Source organism: Filicampus tigris, chromosome 1 (genome assembly GCF_054856515.1).
Source record: "Filicampus tigris isolate MCC_2025a chromosome 1, RoL_Ftig_1.0, whole genome shotgun sequence".
NCBI classification, from domain to species: Eukaryota; Metazoa; Chordata; class Actinopteri; order Syngnathiformes; family Syngnathidae; genus Filicampus; species Filicampus tigris.
The window spans coordinates 16,318,917-16,335,143 of record NC_141217.1 but is presented as its reverse complement, the minus strand read 5'-3'; the positions used below and the strand labels follow the sequence as shown (position 1 = coordinate 16,335,143).

Here is a 16,227-nt window from a genome sequence, read left to right as displayed (position 1 = left end):
CTTGATGGTGCCTGCAAACATGGAGCTCACTCCTCACACTGCACAATTCACTGAAGCCGTGGTATAAAAAAAATGTTCTCCATAAAAGAACCTCATTTGTGGGAGTGAAACCGTTTGTGCCGGTGAAGTGCAATCATTTATATCCCATCTACAATCACTCATCGCTGGCGTACACTCTACCTTGTCTTCAGCACACCCCCACTGATCAAAGTTTTGCCGTGAATTGCACAGCATCACTCTTGGCCAGAATTGTTATCGAGTGTGTTCGCCACTCGAGTAATGGCGAGATAATCATCTCGCCGCTTTCTCGGCTGCTGTGTAACAACACGTACAGTGCTATTGGCGCGCCACTTGGCAGGCAGATGCTTTGTGAGTGCGTTTGCTGAGTGGGTAAAGTGACGCCGAATTGATCCCCTCGGCCCATTCATCATCGGCGAGCGACCGAGGGCTGCCCCGAGGCGCGGCCCGTCTCAGGCGCTGCATGCCTGCCCTGCACACAGAGGCAGACACAGACTAAGACTAGCTTCTTGTCACAGGAGAGCACTTTTTGGGAGATGAAGGGTATGTACGGGTTAGGCAGTCATCTGGTTGAATTTGGCAGATTATAGTGTGAGGTGGGTGGGCATGGCAAGAGAAATATTGGAGCTGGCAATTCATAGGAAAGATTCCAAATGAGGAAAACATTGTCAGTTTCCAGCAGGTACCATGATGGTAGGGCTGGGAAATGAATTAATTTAATTTCTTTTTATTTTAGTTTATAGGTCAGGGGGATTTACTTTTTAATAAAGAAAAAAATCCTTTGAGGTAGCAGACGATATTAACAGAAACATTGTCACAATGTTTTTTTTTTTTTGTATGAGACGAAAGGAGGCCGGTGGAAGACCATCACAGGCTCAGACAGGCTGCATTTTGCCAAAGACGTCATGTCCATTTACACAAGGAAAAGCAGGTTTTTCTCCACATGTTCAAGACCCGAGTTATGTGCTACAAGCGGCCCATCAGTTTTCAGTGGAGGAGGGATTATACTATGAAAACAGCATGGCTAAAGCCTAATATAGTTGAAATTCACATTTTCTATGTCAGAAATGTGTTAGAGCAAGACACCATACATGTAGCGTTATATATTATGTAGGTACAATTTTGTGTATGTTATATTTAGCAACATGTTCTGGACAGAAGATGCACTGAAAGTTCAAGTTGTGCTGGTATTAAAAATGAATGTAGTTCTGTGAATTAGGAAATATTCTGTTTACATGTTTTGACAAAGAGGACAAATTTAAAACAAATCCCTTCAATTAATTATGATCTGTTTTACATGTTTTGACGAAGAGGACATATTTAAAACACATCCCTTAAATGAATTCTAATCTGTTTTTGTGGGTAAAGAAAAACTGAGATTTTAATTTAAGTCCATACCTCCCAGCTCAACTTGGCAGCCAGTCTTTTACATTCTCTGTTTTGAAGGTACACGCTGCCTTTGAGGGAGAAAGCCAAACAACTCAGCCAACACCTCCACAAGAGCGTCACTGGCTACTGCACAAACTTCACAGATGATGATAGGAGTCTTTTTCCTTTTGTACCCCCCGTTATCCACTTTTTCAGTTTCTTCTTATTTTGTATGAAGTTCAACACCAAAGGGATACGGTATGAAGGTGGGAGGGTGTGGCTATTTATTTATTTTCGGTATCACACTCCAGCGGTTGGTAGTCCAAAAAAGGCGGCCAAAATAAGGTGCAGATCAAATTGTGAATTTTGGTACCCTCCCTTTTTTTTAACAATACAACAGGGACTTGCGATCACGATAGGCAAGTGAGGCAGTGCCACCCCCTGCTGTACCTTTCCCCTGCAAAAATTTTAAAAATAACTAATGATTACATCAAGGCCCTGAAAAAAAAAACATATCGGTCTATCTGTTTCAATGAAGGACACAATTCAAATATAGGCTAATCTTCTATTTTTGGGTTCATATTTTCATATCCAAATCCAGAGGAGTAGAGCCTCACCAGTCATGAACCGCACGCAATGGAACAACAAACCGAATTGTCTTGCCAGAAACAGATTTTTGCTGTTTTCTTCATCTGCATTTCCAAACATTCACCTTTCAAAATGAAATATCTGTACATTTTATCACTTTCACAGCAGTGATCACAGCGTCAAAGGCACTTAGTCTCAAGTCACAAGCCTTTTTAATATGCAAAACTATAAATGCCTTGGTTTGTGTGCATAACATTGGTCTTCCCTATGGCCGAGTAGGAAAAGCACCGCTACTTCATTAAATGCAAAGGAAAGGAAGCGAAGACAAAGCAAACAAAGCAAGAGTTGGGTGCAAAAGGAAAGGGGTGAGTGAATGTCGGGGGTGGGTGGGCTCGCTGCTCGCTGCTCCCCGCTCCCCGCTCCCCGCTCCCCGTTCCCCTCCCTCTCTGCCTCTCTCTCGTCTCCTCTCCAGAGCGGAGGGAGGTAGGCAGCATCTCTAGGTAAGCAGCCCCGTCACTCGGGGTCTCATATTGCCAAGGCTGCTCGGTTCCCACAGTGTGACCGGACCTAGACGTGGCCTTCCTCCCCACTCCGGCGGCCTTGTGTCTTTAGACCCCCAGGCCCTGGAGCAGAGGTTACACCAACACAGCCAAGCACAGCAACATGTCAGGCCCACACCAACCGTTGCCTTGGTGCTGCCGCATTAGCGAAGCGCTCTTGACTGTGTTGCGAGGAAAGTGATTTGCCATGACGTCTATGGCTCTCCTCGAGCCTTCGCTCCTCTTTGCCGCCATGCGGCTGCTCCTCTCGGCACACTTAATCTCTCCGCTTTCCCCACCATTCTCCTCTTCTTTGTCATCCTCTCCATCACATCCTCAAGTCCTCCCTCCCTCATTCCACTGTGCCTCTTCCCACCCTCTGTGTAATGACTTATGTCTGAGTGCCATGATTAGTCTGACATTGATGAAAGACAAAGATGCTTGTCAGACACATCTGCCTTGGATACGTGTTGAGATGACAAATTGTGCATTTAAAAAAAATAAATAAATACATTCAAAAAGGCTTCCCAAATTCCATCTTTTCCACTCGTCAACCGGCACCGATGCCAAGCAAAAATGTTTCTATTTGGTTGGGACACGAAGTAGTCGCACAAATAGTCACATTGCTCTCGAGGAGTGGCCCCCAAGGCCTTTCAAGTCGCTGCTCACTGGCGACCAATAAACAGGTGCATTCTATTTCACACAAACGCTCCTGCGGCTGTATTCCACTCTACAAGAAAGCGTATAATTGATGTTGCGGAGAATAAAGTGAGAAAAAGTAGTTCTAATTGCAAAATGTAAATATTGAGTTTTCCCACAAGTGGGGGGCAGACCACCCAGGGTGCAAAATAGTCACACACACCCCCCCTTTTTTTTTTTTTTTTTTGCCTTGTCGACAGCGCAAGAGATGTCTTTTTGTGTGTGTGAAACATCACCAACCCACAATCAACACTCGCACACAAACCATTATGTGTCTTTCTTTGCATGCAAATACTTTCTGGCAAGGCCCGGCTTGGCATTTTGTATTGTGGGAACATGAAGTGACGAGGGGCCGAGCGGGACGGGATCACTGTGGAATACTGTGCCTCGCTTGTTCCCGCAAGGTGTCGGGAATCGAGGGGATTGAGTTTGGGCCGCTTGTGTGCTCTGGAGCATTTCTCACAGGACAAGAGAGCAAGAGGGCAGGCGGCAGGGCAGCTCGCACTGTAGCTGCAGTGTCTGACACTCACAGGCTCCTGCGTGTGTGCGTTACAGCCAGGTGTCAAATACTTGTCTGGACTGTGACAAATGCCTCCCGCTAGTCTCGCCGTGAGTACCCGCAGGATGGCCTATGAAACATAACTGTTCACACTGCTCAAGATCAAAGTCAAACACTGGAATGACAGCAAACTTCATTTGAGTTGAGTGAGTGTCCTCTGATGACTCAAAGTGACTGCAAAAAAGGGGAGTCGACTGCTTGAACTCAACATGTGGTGCATACACTTTTAAATGAAATGTTTTTAATGTTTTGTGTCTTCAAAACACTCCCACTACTTTGTGTACTTTTTTTTTAGTGCTCAGCAGCTCTGTGGGGGCGCAGTTAAGCGCCGTCATTAGCAATGCATCAGACACGTTTGTTTAAAAGAACACACTGCAGTTTAGCAACACAAACAAAAAAAAATAGCCCACAGCAGCTGCACTTAGATAATAAGTGGAGGAGGTGAAAACTTACCTTGGCTGGTTTTACTTCCTGAAGCGGACTGTTGGACAAAGGCGACCAGGCAGAAGCCAACAAATCCAAGGCTAGCTCGTATCAAACCGTGCACATACATGCTCACTTTGCCTGCAGTTGAGCACTTTAGCCAAGATCTACGAGGTGCGGGAGCACGGAGGAGCGTGTGCGCGCCACAAAATTCTCCTGTTGTTATTCCTCGTGGGCGCGCGCGGACACCGATCCAGTGCGACCCTCTTTTTTTTTTTTTTAATTTAATTTTGTTATGTTTTTTTGGTTTGTTTGTTTGCTTTTTTAAAAAAACGTATTAAAGCCAGTTTATTTTAGTTTCAAGTTATCGTCATTGCGGACTGTCCGACAACGCGGAGCGCAGGAAGGCTTATCTGTTATCATGTTTCGAGGCAGACCAATGTCATTTTGAGAGCGAGGGAGAGGGAGAGGGAGAGAGAGAGCGAGAGAGAGAGAGAGAGAGAGAGAGAGAGAGAGAGAGAGAGAGAGAGAGAGAGAGAGAGAGAGAGAGAGAGAGAGAGAGAGAGAGAGAGAGAGAGAGAGAGAGAGAGAGAGAGAGAGATGGAGCCGTGCATCGGACTTGGCAAGAAAGGGGGAGGAGAGAGGCGTCCGCGATTCACTACGGGTTCGTCTTCGCTTCCTCTCTAACGCAAGAGCTTTGCCTGCTTCTTTTTTAATCGGAAAGCTGCGTGCAGGTGCTGCTTACCTGCCTTTTGTCGCGTGCCTTTCTCTTTATGATTGCACATGCGCAAAAGTCACTCAGATAGATAGATAGATAGATAGATAGATAGATAGATAGATAGATAGATAGATAGATAGATAGATAGATAGATAGATAGATAGATAGATAGATAGATAGATAGATAGATAGATAGATAGATAGATAGATACTGTAATCTCAGAGCATCATCATTCCAAGGTCAGTTGGGCCCCCTGAAGTGGTGAAGTGCAGAACCATTCCTCCATGAAGATCTGAAACCTAGTTAACGCAACCTGTACATTATCTAACAAGATTCCCTGGGGGAATTCTTTAATTACCCCCCTACAAAAAAAAAAAATCCCGCTGTAATTTGTTTAGGGTATGCTGAAATGGTTCCAGCTGTTGAAAATACAGATTAAGGTGAATTAATTCCTCAGGTGATATAGCAAACAATCAGTAATTGTTTACAGAAACAGTGATGAAAGCTTTAGATAATCACCAAAAGCAATTATGTTCTGTGTCATCTGGTTCCAGAACCTTGACAAGTACCATATTATCTGTGCAGTGAGGAGATGCAGCTCCACTGTCTCATTTCCCTCTTAATGCCCTGCCAGAAACCAGCAGAGCATATTTGGGCCGGATTGTACCTAAACGACACGTGAAACTAGCAACATGTGAGGAGCTTACAAGTTACGAGGATTCAAGATACTTTTCACTGGAAGCCATCGGTACTTGGGTCCCGCAGACCACTGCGGCACTGCACGTTCACCATCACCCCCAAGAGAATTGAGACTTGACGAGCTCCATGAATCAAAATCTCTGAATTCCGCAATCACAACCCACAGTGTGTGAGTGAGTGCCACATTGCAGGGCCAGTGAGTGACAAAACGTTTGTTTTCAAGCCGCTTTCTGCAAATTCCAAAATTATAATCCTCCCGACACATGCTTCCGTTGTCCACATCACTGCCAAAGTTAATCAGTCGTTGGTGCATTTGTGTTTGACTCGATACTGCCAAGTCAATAATTATCCCCGCTGCTTCCTCGTGTACTTTTTGTCGTCTTCATCAAATATAATTAAAACCTCAAAACGAGGCTGAGTGGAGATAATTCCATACCTTCATGGCATGATGCGAGGGAACAACATTTAAAAATAGTCATTTACAGTCATATGGAGGAGAGGTGATCATTTTTCATTATCACCTGTCTAATCAGAACGTTGCCTGGTGCCGCATTAAACTAAAATAATGTCACCCTGCATGTGCAAGAAACATTCAAATGAGCTCAGTGTGTGTTTTGCCACAAACCAGGGGCCTCGTTAAATGAGACATTCAGCACAACAGAACATTCTTCTAAGAATTCCCACTTTGCATCCGCACAAGAAGATAAACATGTAAATGTGCAGCACAAAGCCAAAGCATTCAGTGTAATTAAAATAACTCCCTTCGGGGATATGGATGCATATCCCATGTCCTTGTGTGCAAATCTCAGGATAATGGCGAGCCCTTGTACAACCAAATGAGCTCAGAGAGTCACTGGGGGAGTCTGAGAAAGTCACAATGTGGTTGCCACACAGTCTGAGCAGTGAGTCCTGCAGTGGGATCTGTGCACTTTTCATGGCAACACTTCATTAAAGACAGGGGAGGGGGGCTGTGCACGGGCATCACGCTGTGCAACAAACCAAGTTATTTTTACGTCGACAGACGCACAAGGGAAGACCAGGCAATGTTTAATTTATGAGCCACGTCATAAAATACACTCCAGCTATGGAGGAGTGGGACAGCAGGAAAGCGCCCGGAGACCTGCGAGTATCTTTAATATTCGTTCTCGGTTTTGTAGGTAAGGAAGGTATATATTTTTATTAAAAAAACCAACAACATCACAAATGACTAAAACCACTATAGGTAGTATAACAGGACTACCAACTCAACAATTGTTTGAAACCCAGCAAAGCAGGCACATGTAATGGTAATGACAGAAAAACAGTGATTGAGCTCAACAAGAATATCTACTGCGGTAATGGGCGACTTAGATGCTGGAAGGGGCCACAATTTTTCATCAGTGCTACCGGTGGGGCATATTGGGCCACACACTACCTAACCAGATGTATGAAAATGCAATTTTAAATATGGACAAAATACGTGGATGCATGCAAAGTATGTGCTCTTTATTTAATTTTTGATCATTCATTTTTCAACGCATGAATAAATGATCTACTGTCCTAGCCCAACAAAAAAGTGTTCTCAAAGGGCTCAAATTTCCATTCAAGGAAGGCACAAAACTGCTGAGTAAGACATCAACATTAAGTGCAAGAACTCATTTTGTACATTTTTTTCACAAAAATTAACTCACTCTGAATTTTAATATAATTAAGGTCCTATGTTTGTCCTGCATATCATTCCATATCAACAACAACAAAAAATATTAGGCCTACTCACATAGTAAAGGGGCCTAGTGTAAGCACAACTAAGACATGTCTCCCATCTAGTGGTCATTGGTGATATTACAACTTAAAACTACAGACGACAATGGCATATTCCCAGTTCGGCACGCGCAGATTCACATATTCCGTTTTTTTTTTTTCATTTTCCCACCAACATTTTTTCATATTTTGGATTTTCCCCATATGGGATTTTTCCCCATCTCCTCCCTTTTCTGTAGATAATGTATACTGTATGTTTATCAGCATTTTTTGAAGATTTTTGAAAATAAAAGTTGCCCAACCCTGATCTACTGATTAGACATTGGAGCCCAGTTATTTCAAGCATTGTGTGTCTTGGGAAAACAAATTGAATTGTAATTTTACAAAAGACAAGACAAATATGTGGCAACCAGTTGTTTAAAAAGACTGCTGTTACAAGCTGTGTTTTCATTTTGACTGACGTATTGCACAAAGACATTGCTCCAACAGCTGCTCCAGGAAGATAAACAGAAGATGGATGCATGTTGGGAAGTGTGCGTAAGTGCCTCGTACTCGACTACAGCGCTACGCTGAGCAAGGAGCCTCGCAGCGAGCCTGATGTTCTCTTCCAGATGGTCATAGGCAGAGACACATATCACAGCCCCACACTTGCTTTCTTCTCACTGCCAAGGCTCAGAGCTCAGAACCTTCTCCACTTTCACCCCATTCCTCCCAGCGGGGGCCGCATACCAACACCGCCGCAGGCCCAGCAGGATCTCTTGGTACTCGCCATGCCAGCGCCACAGGGGAGCAGAGTGGCTTTTGGGAGTGCACACTTAACAAAATTTTTTTTGTTTTTTTTTTGAGTGCATGCATCGCGAGTCAAGGCTGTGGGCTTGCCCAAGGAATGCTTCCAGACCACAGCCTCAGACGTTGGCACTTAACGTGGCGCTACAGAGGCAGAATGGAAGATGTGTCGCACACGGGCAACCTATCTCACGTAAAGGCACACGCATGCCTGTCAAATTTTCTTTCTGTAGCATCATTGCTGAAAAGGACTCCTGTGACACAAGAGTCATTAAAAAAAAAACAAAAGCTCAATAAGGAAGCTCCTTTCACTTTCTTCAACTGGGGATTCCTGCTTTCATCCTTCCCTGACCTACTTTCATTCTCAATTCTAACATCACTTGAACTGATGAATCTTCCCTCTCTTTTTTGAGTCCATCGTCTTGGAATATTGTCGCTTAAATAGCACACAATTGCTACTTTCCACGGTGTGCATGCACTACTTTTGCCTCACAAAAAGACAGTTCGGGTTGCTCTCGGACTTCTCTCGGGACCTGTTCCCACTTTGTCGAAATGTCTTTTCTTTAGGTAACATGGCATCCGTCCACCTATATTCTAGTCTATATTACAAGGGTTGGAGATATAGTCCGAGCATAGTGAGAGTAACTAACATTTTAATGGCATCGTAAATAAATAAATACATATGTGGCAACTGGCTTGACTATGTGCAAATCTACTTTTGACAAACATTTGAAAATAAGCATAATAAGAGTCAGTATTGCAAAATTCAGCCAACCACTTTCGATAAACCAGGGGTGCCCTAGTCCGGTCCTCGGGAGCCCCTATCCGGCCTGTTTTAGCTGTTTCCCTCCTCCAACACACCTGCTTAAAATGATCAGCTCATCGGCAAGCGTTGCAAAAGCCTGATAACAATTCTGATCATTTGAATCAGGTGTCCTGGAGAAGTGAGACATCTAAGACAGGCTAGATAGAGGTTATCAAGGACCGGACCGGCACCCCTTCACTAAACCGTCAGGTCGAGGGGTTGTAGGAAAATCCACATATCAAAACACTACCCTTTTGATTCATGGAGCTATTGCTACTGATGTAATAACCTTTTTCTTTGTGGACCCGTAGACCACATCACCAGGGGTGCACATCATTTTGTTCATGTGGTATACTCGCATGAGTACCACAAGATTGTCTTTGGTACTCACTAGTGGTCCACCAGATCACATAAATCACGCTTCGGATCGATCATGGATTTTGAGTCACGGATCGGATAGTTTTTTTGTATGAGCAAAAAAAGAAAAAAAAAATTAAATAGAACTTTTTCTTCATTTAATATCAAATCTAATATGGCCGTTTAGGATTTAAGAACATAATTTAATGCAATTTTGTAAGTGGTACCAGTGTTCCACTTCTTCCTTCTACTGCTACGCGGATGACTGTCAAATCTATATCCTGCTAAGCAAAAAAGAGGCTTTCTCCTTAAGACCACTTTTGTCCTGCCTAGAGGACATCAAAGACTGGATGTCACAAAATTTCCTAAATTTCAACGAAAAGAAAACAGAAGTTATGGTGTTCGGTCCCAGTGGCTCGTCTCCACCCCACCCTATGTTGACCTGGGCCCCCTGGCTTCATATCTAAAGCCAAGAGTCTTAAACTTGGGTTTCAAAATGGACAGTGATCTTAAATTGGACCAGCAAATCAGAGCTGTTGTAAAGTCGAGCTTTTTTCACCTTAGACAGCTGGCTAAGGTAAAGCCCCTCCTTTCCCATCAGCAATTAGAAACAGTCATCCATGCCTTTGTTACATCTCGGCTAGATTACTGCATTGCACTTTATTTTGGAGTCAGCCAGTCCTCCCTCAAATGTCTCCAGTTGGTCTAAAATGCTGCTGCCCGCCTACTAACTGGAGCTCGGAAGATCGAGCACATAACACCAATTCTGGCCTCCCTTCACTGGCTCCCAGGGTATTTCAGAGTCCAATTTAAGATTCTCCTGTTTGTCTTTAAATCATTAAATGGCCTCGCCCCGGCGTACCTCTCCGAGCTCCTCCACTCCTGCGGACCAGGCGCTGCTCGAGGTGCCGAGGACCAAGCGGAGCCTCAGAGGGGATCGAGCCTTTCTGTTGCTGGTCTTTCCCTCTGGAATGACCTCCCATTGGTTGTTAGGCAAGCCCCCTCTCTGTCCATTTTTAAAACCCGGTTGAAGACACATTTCTTTTCTCTGGCTTTTGATCAGACCTGAAATCTTTGGTTCTTTTCCGTTGTCAATTGTATATAGTGTTTTATGTTAATTTATTGGCTTTACGTATTTATATTTTTATTAATATTTTATATATTATTTATATCTATATTTATTAATACATGTATCACAGCCTTTTATTGTTTTGTTCTATTTATGGTACTGTTTGTAAAGTGTTTTGTTACAGCTCTAGCTGTTATGAAATGCGCTATATAAATGAAATTGTATTGCGGATGCCCGAAGACAGCTGGGATAGGCTCCAGCACGCCCCGCGACCCTTGTGTGATAAGCGGTATTGATAATGGATGGATGTATTGTATTGTATACATTTCAAGGTATCCTGCCAGACATTTTGCGCTCAATGTTTTCTTACAATTATTAGGCAAACGCGTTGTTATAAATTAAATGAAGACAAAGTTTTAGTTTTAGTTTTTTCGTAATGAAAAAGACTTGAAGTGCAATTTAAGGCACCTTTCTTAAAACATGCACAGCACATTAAATACCAGCGAATGATAACAGCTGGTAGCCATGCACGCCGGAGACTTGTGCCTTATCATACAGTGACAGCGTAATTAACCCGCGGTTTGTTTGTGTCATAAATTAGCAACTTTAAATGATTTCGAGACAGCGTTGTGTTGGTGTTAGTGGCAAGTGTTAAAACTGCCGAATGCGTCGAAAACAGAAGTCAAGTTAGCCGTTAGGCTACCGTTAGGCTACCACGTGAGCCAACTTCAAAGTAAAAGTTCAGTAAGGCTATTGCATTGGCATTAATGACTCAATGTATCATTTGTTAACCTTTATTTTGAAGTTACCCTTTGAGGCGGTGTGTTCATTGAGTATGTTTGCAAAACGCTCTTGTACATGTAACTTAAGTGACCTTGTGGGTAACTTCCTCTGCTGAATGCAGACTAATCACGTTGCCTGTGAACGCTCGCAGTTTTTTTTCCACCAACCATTCTGCCGATCGGCCCATGCTGAACCGATGCTTGATCCTTACAAAGATGATTCGTTCCACTGCATTTTTTGAAGATACAAAAGGAAGCTTTACATATCGCTCCAGACAAAATAAAATACAAACACATCGAAACAATATTTTGACAAAAACGGTATTGTTGCCTTAACGCACAGCTCAGTCCAAGATCCCCATCAACCAGTCAGTGTTGGTTAGTGATGCACTACTAGTGTGTACAAGTACGCAAATGCGCGTCCTGACGCAAATGAAGGTACGCATCAGTGATTTCTGTTGCGCATGCGTACCTGCGTACCAGTTATATGCACCCCTGCACATCACCTTTTTTGTCACTTATGATGCTAATTTGTTTTAGACACATCTTACAATTGGTGGCATGAGCAACTATGCCCAAAATTTTAATTGAAACTTTATGTCTAAGAGGGGGAAAAAAATACCAAGGTCCACTGTCATCCAGGCTTTAAATATCCATGCATACAAATAAAAGGCCATATAACGCAAGATGGAATTAAAAAAGATAAAGCCTATCATCTTTCTGCTATGGAAACAGAGAATTAATTGGCAGCTTGGTGGGGAAGTGCAACAAAAATTGCCATCAATTAAAAGTTTTTGGACATTTGACATCATTGTAAGTGGAACCAACATTTGTAATACGAGTTTTCTCCCTGGAAGCCTTCATTGCAGTCAAACTCACTTGTTTGTGTTAGATCCTGGCCTGCAAATTGTATACTTTGGTTCTCTTCCTGCCCGGCCCCTGTGTATCCTTTTGTACCTTTTCCATTAACTTTTTAAATCTCTCCTCCGTTCTGTGACCAATTGTGTCCCCAACCCTTATTTACATACCTCATTTTTTAAGTGTTTTGCTACCAGTTTACCCTAATCTGTGAGTTCTAGAACGAATTTGTCTCAACATGATTTCTTAGTGTTTTAATTACTTTTGTATTATTGTGTAAATTAGTGTTCTCTTCTGTACCTGACCAACAATGTAGTCAAGGACTTAATTGCATCTTCATTTGTGCCATGCTCTGGGATATTAGCTCTTGTTTGTGGTTCTTGTGGTCTTCAGGTCTTATGTGAAACACATGCTTGACTGACGCTCGTAACTGAATGGCCATTTAAGAATATTACATCTTTTTTGTCTTCAAAAAAATCTCAAGTTGCTTTCACAATGACCATTGTCCATCTGCACTGAAGCGTTTTCCCATCAGTTTTGTAGCTTTTGACTGAATGTGAGCAGAGAGAGAAAAGTACTTGTTCTATCTGTCAGCACTCACATCATGAACAACAATGAACTCATTCTTTTAGCATTCATATGTAGGTGCAAGGAAACATATGTGGAGCCTTTGAAATTACCTGGATTTCTGTCCAAGTGATGGACAAACAACAGTTTTCCGAAACCAATACCACACAAACAATTATATTAAATATTATTTTCCCCATGTTTTTACTGAGCGCAACATGCGCACGTCACAGTGCAGGATGGATAAAGTGTGGGAGTCGTTGGATTTAATAACCGGTTGAGCCTCCTTTTGGCAGCAATAATCTCAACCAATCTCTTTTTGCGGGTGCAGATCAGATGTGCTCAACGGTCAGGAGGAACGTCACTATTCGGTTAGTGTTCTGGGATGTGTGGCATGAGTTGCTCTCTTGAGGCCTTGCCACAACATCTCCATTGGGTTGAGGTCAGGGCTTAGAATCAGCCTCTGAAAATGGACGCATTCTACATGCAATTCCACAATGGTGAAAGCCATATTGTGAAATCTCATGTGTTGAAGCTTTAATCATATCAACATTGTTTTATTTCAAATTCATTTTGTATAGAGGCAAAATCACAAAAACATGGTCACTATCCAAACACGTCTGGGCCTAACATTTCATTTCTGTTATTGGTGCTGGTATGTGCCATTGTCAGCTATAGCATTACCACAGCAGGTCTCTGTGATGTTGTGTAATGTACACAACGAGTTGAAACCTTCAAACTGGTGTTTTGTCACGGACCCCTCAGGCGCTGATATTCTTTACTCTCAACTGAGATTTCCTTTCATGTTACACACATAGGCTACATATAGGCTACTCTATATTGTTGCAACAGGTAGACAACGCGCAGACAGGCTTAATAGTCGTGTGAGTGAACACACGAGCGCTTGGGGGGGGTTCAGGTCATGTTTTGTCAGATGCGCAAGTGCATGTACAGCAGACAGGCAATAAAGTGGATCAGAAGACGACAGGCACTTTTATCCCCTGTTACAATTCTAAATGATTCGTTCCTGACTCGCCTGCACTCTGTAAGGAATGTATTTCATCACACACTTGTGTATTTCCAAACAAGAGGAATACTTTTCTAGCAACACTGATTTACATGTCTAGCTTTCTGTGGTGTTTATAATATTGAACTCCAAAAATGTAATCCCTGATTAGCAGTGGAAAAAACAACAACAGTAGCCACAAAAGACCAGTGGCCGAATATACTGTAATGACATCCGATACAAGAGCTGTATCAAATAGTTTGCCTTTACAAAGGTAATACAGCTCAGTTTTGATTGTAACTTGGTGAGGCAAATTGGTTAGTCTCTATTTAAATGAAATGCAAATTAATCTGGTTGTACTCCATAAAATCATCCTTCCATTCATTTTCTGTATAGTTTATCTTCAGTAGGGTGAACTGAAGCCTATCAAAGCTGACTTTTTGAAAGAGAGAGGCAGGGTGTACCCTGGAATAGTCGCCATTCAATTGCAGAGCATTAATCATTCAATTCAGTGTTTGGAAAATCAACAATGATTTATACGGGAATAAATAAAAAATTGAATTAATAAATGGAAGTATATTTGAAACGGAGTGAGGAACAAAGCGGCACGATAACTGATCATGCTGTCTGCTATTGTCGGAAAGCTGCAGGATATTAAATTGCATCTCGTGTGAGTGGAAACAATGTAATTTTCTTTGCTACGAGAAATGCCAAGTTTCATTTCGCCTCATCATTTTGAATACCAAAGGCCTGCTGTCATAATAGTCATCTGTGTGTTTGCCCCTCACACAAAGCCATTAGGCTATCATAAATAAACTTTATTTCTGTGGTGCAGAGAGCAAAAAAAATGATGAAGCATTCCCTACAAGTCATCAAGGCCTCATTATCTTTTATCCTCCATAATAAAAAAAAATGGTAAGGAATGGCAGCTTGTTGTTGGATTATGAAAAGGCAAAAATAAAGCAAAAAACAATCCCTCCCCTCCCCGCATGGTATATACTAAATGTGCTCTTAGGCAAATTCCCCAAAATAATCCATCAACGACGATGTCTTGGGATTCTCATTAAACAAAGAATTTGAAGAACCAAAGTAAACCACACTCTATGGACTACACTAAGTTTTAACAGCCGCACAGCACGTGATTGGCTCAATGATTATCGTCTGAAGCCATTTGGCAAAGCTGTGGATGTAATGGACATTCAATTACTGTTATTATTAGGTAAAAGTCCCACACTACAGCTTTGAGTCTACTCAGCAGCACTGAGACGGGCATGTTTGAACCTCAGCAATGGGTTCGTGCCACTTTGTCTGCACTAATCCTCTTTGATGGCCTTGCAAGTGAAGAAAAGAATGAGGATTTTCAGCAGATGCTATGAGAGGAGGTTTGTCATGAAATACCGAAGATTCTGGCCATGTTTAATTTCCCCTTTTCCAGTGAAATACCATTAAGTCAAAACTCAACAATACCAGACATGGTTATGTTTGGGTGCTGATGACACCACGACGAATAAAACCTTTCAGCAGCTTGCCCACCAATATAAAATGTAGTCGTGCTAAAGGTTGAGACTCATGCAGTCGCCCAGCATAAAATGCAATTGCAAAACTATAAAACAACAGGTTTAGAGTTTAAATTCACATAAATGGATATTGACTTCAAGGTATTGATTTTTGCATTGTTCGCTGGGAGTTTTAATGCTCAGCAGTAAAGATCCAGACAATTACTTTCACACTGTTGAGGAGGCTACTTTGTTAACCTCCCCCTTGGCTCTTTCATGACGTGCATGCAAATGTAAGATCATTGAAAATATTACAAACCTATCACGACGATGTCCCTTACATGTCTGTATGTTTATGATGATATTTGGGGTCGTGTTTAAACGAATACAAAATAATATGCTGTTATTTTCTAAATGACTAAAACGAGGTTGATCTCTCTCTCTCTATCACATACACACACACACGCGCGTACTATATTATAAATGTGCCCTACAATTAATGAGCATGCTTTATTGCTGTTTCAACAAATAGTCGGGTTAAGTAGGCAACAGTGTAGTTTATATTTGTCTGTCTAACGTTTCGGTTCTAAGCCACTCTCTTATCCATTTGCACTGGGTAATGTTTGAATCAGGACCACCCTCTAGTGGCCAACATTTAGAAAAAAAAAATGAATTAAGGTTTAGACCAAATTCACAGTATCCCAGTAGATTACCTCCTAGTGGTTTACCAGTGTGTCTTGTTAAGAAGTTCGAAACACAACACTTGTTCTAAAGCTCTCTTCCCTTCAAATCAATGTTCCGTCACAGTCAGCGAAGGCGAACTACAGAAAAACGGGTTGCGCCTGTTCTCGCACACCTTCATGTTAGATAACTGCGCTGGAGACGAGCCAGTGACAGATGGCCTCAATGTATGACTTAACGCGACACAAATATTTTAATCACACAGAATATGTCCTATCTCAAATGCACGTAAATGATGACACTTGTCAGACTACCGATCAGATCTAAAGCCACCTACAGATCTGAAGGTGACACTCCAAAACTACTATGAAAACACATCAACTATAGGATACGTCTGACATTCGTATCCCCTTGCAAGCAACTACAGTACCATCTTTACACTTGTGTTACAAAAAAGAGGTACACGGA

At 42.3% G+C, this 16,227-nt stretch overlaps 1 protein-coding gene across 3 annotated transcripts in view; it reads right to left on the bottom strand.

The window, feature by feature from the left end:
• The window catches only part of LOC147153001 (signal peptide, CUB and EGF-like domain-containing protein 3), a 92,218-nt gene extending 87,605 nt beyond the window's left edge, over positions 1 to 4,613 (bottom strand). For all 3 annotated transcript variants that reach the window (XM_086014393.1, XM_086014478.1, XM_086014563.1), the window contains exon 1: positions 4,225 to 4,613. In XM_086014393.1, coding sequence (XP_085870519.1) covers positions 4,225 to 4,324 — 100 coding nt within the window. In that variant the 5' untranslated portion in view covers positions 4,325 to 4,613. The remainder of the gene's footprint in view (positions 1 to 4,224) is intronic.
• Between the last annotated feature and the right edge of the window lie 11,614 nt (positions 4,614 to 16,227).